Source organism: Pundamilia nyererei, unplaced genomic scaffold (assembly GCF_000239375.1).
Source record: "Pundamilia nyererei isolate P.nyererei 1_Seehausen unplaced genomic scaffold, PunNye1.0 scaffold00033, whole genome shotgun sequence".
NCBI lineage: Eukaryota > Metazoa > Chordata > Actinopteri > Cichliformes > Cichlidae > Pundamilia > Pundamilia nyererei.
Genome location: NW_005187434.1, coordinates 4,578,212 through 4,582,288, shown reverse-complemented (window position 1 = coordinate 4,582,288; position 4,077 = coordinate 4,578,212). Strand labels below are relative to the sequence as shown.

Here is a 4,077-nt window from a genome sequence, read left to right as displayed (position 1 = left end):
TGAGCACACTGTCGCGCTGAGCTAAAGGATCCTGTCTATCCCGCAATATACGCTGAATTCTGAAAACTCTCCTTATCAATCTTGCACCTTCCGCAATGGGTGGCTCGCGTATACAGACTTCCCAAATCCACCTTCGCTTTTATAGCCGTGGTCTCTCATCTTGCTTACATGAAGTAATTTACTATTACTACTCTGAAATATGAATTACATCTGAAATAATCAAATACATGAAATAGAATGATTAATAGTACATTTCCCCTTTTTTAGGAAATGACCTGTATGTATCTTTATGAAATCAATAAAAGAATCAAATACTGCATTATCTTTAGTTACATTGATAATATTTATTTATGGTAAAACAGTGGTAAAATATCGCTGTTGCTTTCGTATAAATGAAGCGGACATACCTGAGTGGCCGCGATCTAATCTTGTTTACACAAAGCAAGCCTGCTCCCGAGCAGGTTTACGCTTACGGATCTGTTGATATGACAGCAAGTCCCGGATGAGCTTCGGGGAACCGAACGATCCAGGATCACGCGAAATCGTCAACAATCAAATCCAGCTAACTTACTTAGCGAGGTACGAAGAACGGACCCCAGGTTAGACTTTATTCATCAACAGACTACATGAAAGGTTCCTTATGCATGTAGTGACCTTACCAAAAGGCCTTCTGAGCTTGTTGTAAACTCACTACATAAATAAAGCTAAAGAGAATTAAATTGTACTGTTGTTTTTAGCGCTCCTTTTCGAGGTTACACTGCTATGCAGTTTGAGACATCTGATCTTAAGACGAACTAAAAGCAGTGCAAATACCCTTCAACATAGAGGGTAATGGAGATTGCAGCAAAAACACAATTATCACATGTTTGCATGTCAATGAACTTTGACCCGAAGGGGTCTGGCCATTCATTTTTGTCATGTCACGTGACACACCACACTATACATATTTCACGTCGCCTATTTGCGTGTTTCGCTTAGGACTGAATTCTAACAACTTTTATATACACAGAAGTTCGAAAGCAGCAGTAAAGAAAGAATACGAATATTTGTTGTCAGTTTGTGCCCCTTTTTTTGGTTTCCAATAGCAGCTCAGCGGTAACAGAGCTAACCACCGTTTATCCTAAAAGTAAACTTAGCGGGTACTTTCGAAAACTACTGAATGTTATTCAAAGGCACTTTCTATCGTATCGGGGTTGTTTGGAGACTCCCAAAAGACCTTTTCAAACAATCCAATCCATGCAAAATACGTTTTTGAAATGCCATTTCCCATGTTATTCTTGCGGCAGATGGGCTGCCATCTTTATTTTCATTCGGAAGCAAAAGCCTAAGTTAGGAAACGAAATCAAATATTTGTAATCCTTTCGTGGACGAATTCTTTTTAGTCGTGATCGCTACAGGAGTCTTTGAGGAATCTCCAGATACCACAAAACAACTCGGAGTGTCTGAAAAACCACCCTTCACGCTTTTCAAGTATTACATGTTCTTTAGCGCCTTTAGAGAAGTCAACAGTTAGCTCTGTGACCAGAAAGTATGCTAATACATTAGAAACACAAACTGGGTTAAAGATGCAAGAAAGGCCGTGCAAAGCTCGCTTCCGTAGAGAAGCATTGCAAGCCACGAGTGATAACGGGCAACCGGAGGTTGTAGCGCTAAAAGCCAAAACAAAAAGTTACACCAGCAGAGTTTCATCCTACCTAGACTCATCCGCATAGCTGTCCAAACTAAGGTGGGACCGATGGAACAGGAAGACTACGGTCCTCACTTCCGCCCCACCCGCATGCTCACGTGACGCATTGGGAGCGCTTGCAACTTGCATCCTTGGTGAAATCTTTTTCAACTGTTGTAGAGTCTCTGCTTTCATTAGCCGAAGACCTCAACTCATTCAGTAGCACTACCCAGACGTATGTATTTATTTCAGCTAAGACGAACCAGTCTTTAAACTGGCAATACTGCCACTACCCCTGATAAGTCGGTGTTTTCCTGGATAATTACAAAACAATCCCATACTTTATTTCAAATAAAGATTCTGTGTTTTAGTTAAACACTACCTGAAGTTACTTTTTTGTTAGGAAGGATTTGATCCTTGTTGAGTGCAATCTTAAATTAAGTTCTTTAAAAAGCAAAAAAAAGAAAAGAAAAGCTTATTATAAGATGTCCAACCATCCTCCTATTTTGCACTTGTTGACTTGTAAAGGCCTATATGACATTTTTTTTATTTCACCATTCATTAACCGCAGAGAGAAGGCATCGTTTGAATATGTTAAAATTTTCTTTAAACAAACAGTATCATTAAATTTCTTCCTGACTGGGTCAAGTGTCCTCTTTTTTTGGAAGTCAAAATATGGCCACCCTAGTTTATTATGAAGGCAATATGAGCAGAGATTACAAACATGTTGAGGGATTGGCTGTGTTAGTGTTTGATTCTCTCATTGAACTAATGTCTGTATTTTTATTTTGTTAAATACAAAATGCACTACTGTACTACTTGAACATAAAGTGGCCCTCCAATGAGATGACAGTGCCAGCATTGGCCCAGAGTTCATTTAAGTTTGAGACCCCTGCTTTAGAGTAATTATTCTCAGCTTTTCTGATACATTGTCATCACATGCTGAGTCAAGACACATAGGCATGATTTACATTTCTTTCCTCTTTTGTGCTACCCTGTAACACTTATATCTGATATCAGGCTGCTTTTATGCCTTGTATAATTCGCCACCTTTAATGTACACGAGTTCTCTGTTTACATAAATGGCAATAGCTTACAGGTGTCTTTGGAGCATTATAACTTAGCTACTTAGGCACAACAACCCTTTAAGTGGAAAGTTACTTACTTTTATTAAACATGTCATGGAAAAGCACAGGTGGATCAATGCGCACATACATCACACTTGATGTTCTTCTGTTTAGAACATAATAATAATAGTGTGACTAAACAATGTATTGCTAAATACATAACACCTCTCTTGGAAAATGAAAACCACAGCAGCTTTTTATAGTTCTTTTCATTCCCTATTAGCTTACACCAGAAGTCTACTCTGAAGAAGATTATTCAAAACATGCAACACAGTTGACAATCTTTCTAGGGGTGGAAATCACAGTAAATTCATCCCTAAATCAGATTGTACAATACAGAAAAAAAGAGCTACATCTCAGACTCTACACGCTTCAATTAGCTTCAATGTCAAAGTTCAGTTAGCAAAAGACTGAACAAAATCAGCCTCAGTTGAGCAACTAACCAAAGTGACACACATTGCTCTAAATAAGACAATCCAAGTAGTCACCAAAGCCTGGACGTAGAGGCCTGAGGGCCATCTCACACATTTATTCAGAATATTCAGGACTAGTTAGATACCTATGAGTTACTTATAAGTGTGAAAGATAATTAAGCATGCATAAAGTGGAATAGTTAGATACCTATGAGCCACTGATAAGTGTGACAGATAAGAAAACGTGAATAAAGTGGACTAGTAAGATACCTATGAGTTACTGATAAGTGTGACAGATTAGGAAACAAGTATAAAGTGGACTAGTCAGATATGTATGAGCCAATGAAAAATGTGACAAATAAGGAAACATGAATAAAGCGGACTAGTAAGATACCTATGAGTTACTGATAAGTGTGACAGATTAGGAAACATGCTTAAAGTGGACTAGTTAGGTAGCTATGAGCCACTGATAAGTGTGAAAATTGGTTGAGGTCATCTAGACCACAAGAGGGCCTGTTCTGCTGGCTGAGGCCATCTACACCACTAAAGGGGCTGTGCTGCTTGCTGAGGCCATCTACAACACATCACGGCCTGTGCTGCTGGCTGAGGACAACTACAACAGACCAGGGCTTCTGCCGTAGGTCTAAGCTATTTACACCTCACCTGGGCCTATGCTGCTAGAAGACACCAACTGAGCCTCACCAGGGTCTGTGTAGCTGGCTAAGGCCATCTACAAGCTTAAAATTTTAAGCTTTTATAGAGGCCTGAGGGCCTCTATATAAGCTTTTTTAAGCTTTTTTAAGCTTAAATTTCAAAACTTACACTAACTACTGATCTTATCTATTTCTGATTTTATCTGTTTTGATTTTAT

The 4,077-nt window shown here is 39.0% G+C and overlaps 1 protein-coding gene across 1 annotated transcript in view; it reads right to left on the bottom strand.

The window, feature by feature from the left end:
* Window positions 1–1,781, bottom strand: part of LOC102214022 (histone-lysine N-methyltransferase EHMT1-like) — a 22,461-nt gene extending 20,680 nt beyond the window's left edge. Inside the window, exon 1 of the mRNA XM_005729632.2 lies at window positions 1,695–1,781. Within this exon, the coding sequence (XP_005729689.1) occupies window positions 1,695–1,710 (16 nt within the window). The 5' untranslated portion in view covers window positions 1,711–1,781. The remainder of the gene's footprint in view (window positions 1–1,694) is intronic.
* Window positions 1,782–4,077: the final 2,296 nt, after the last annotated feature.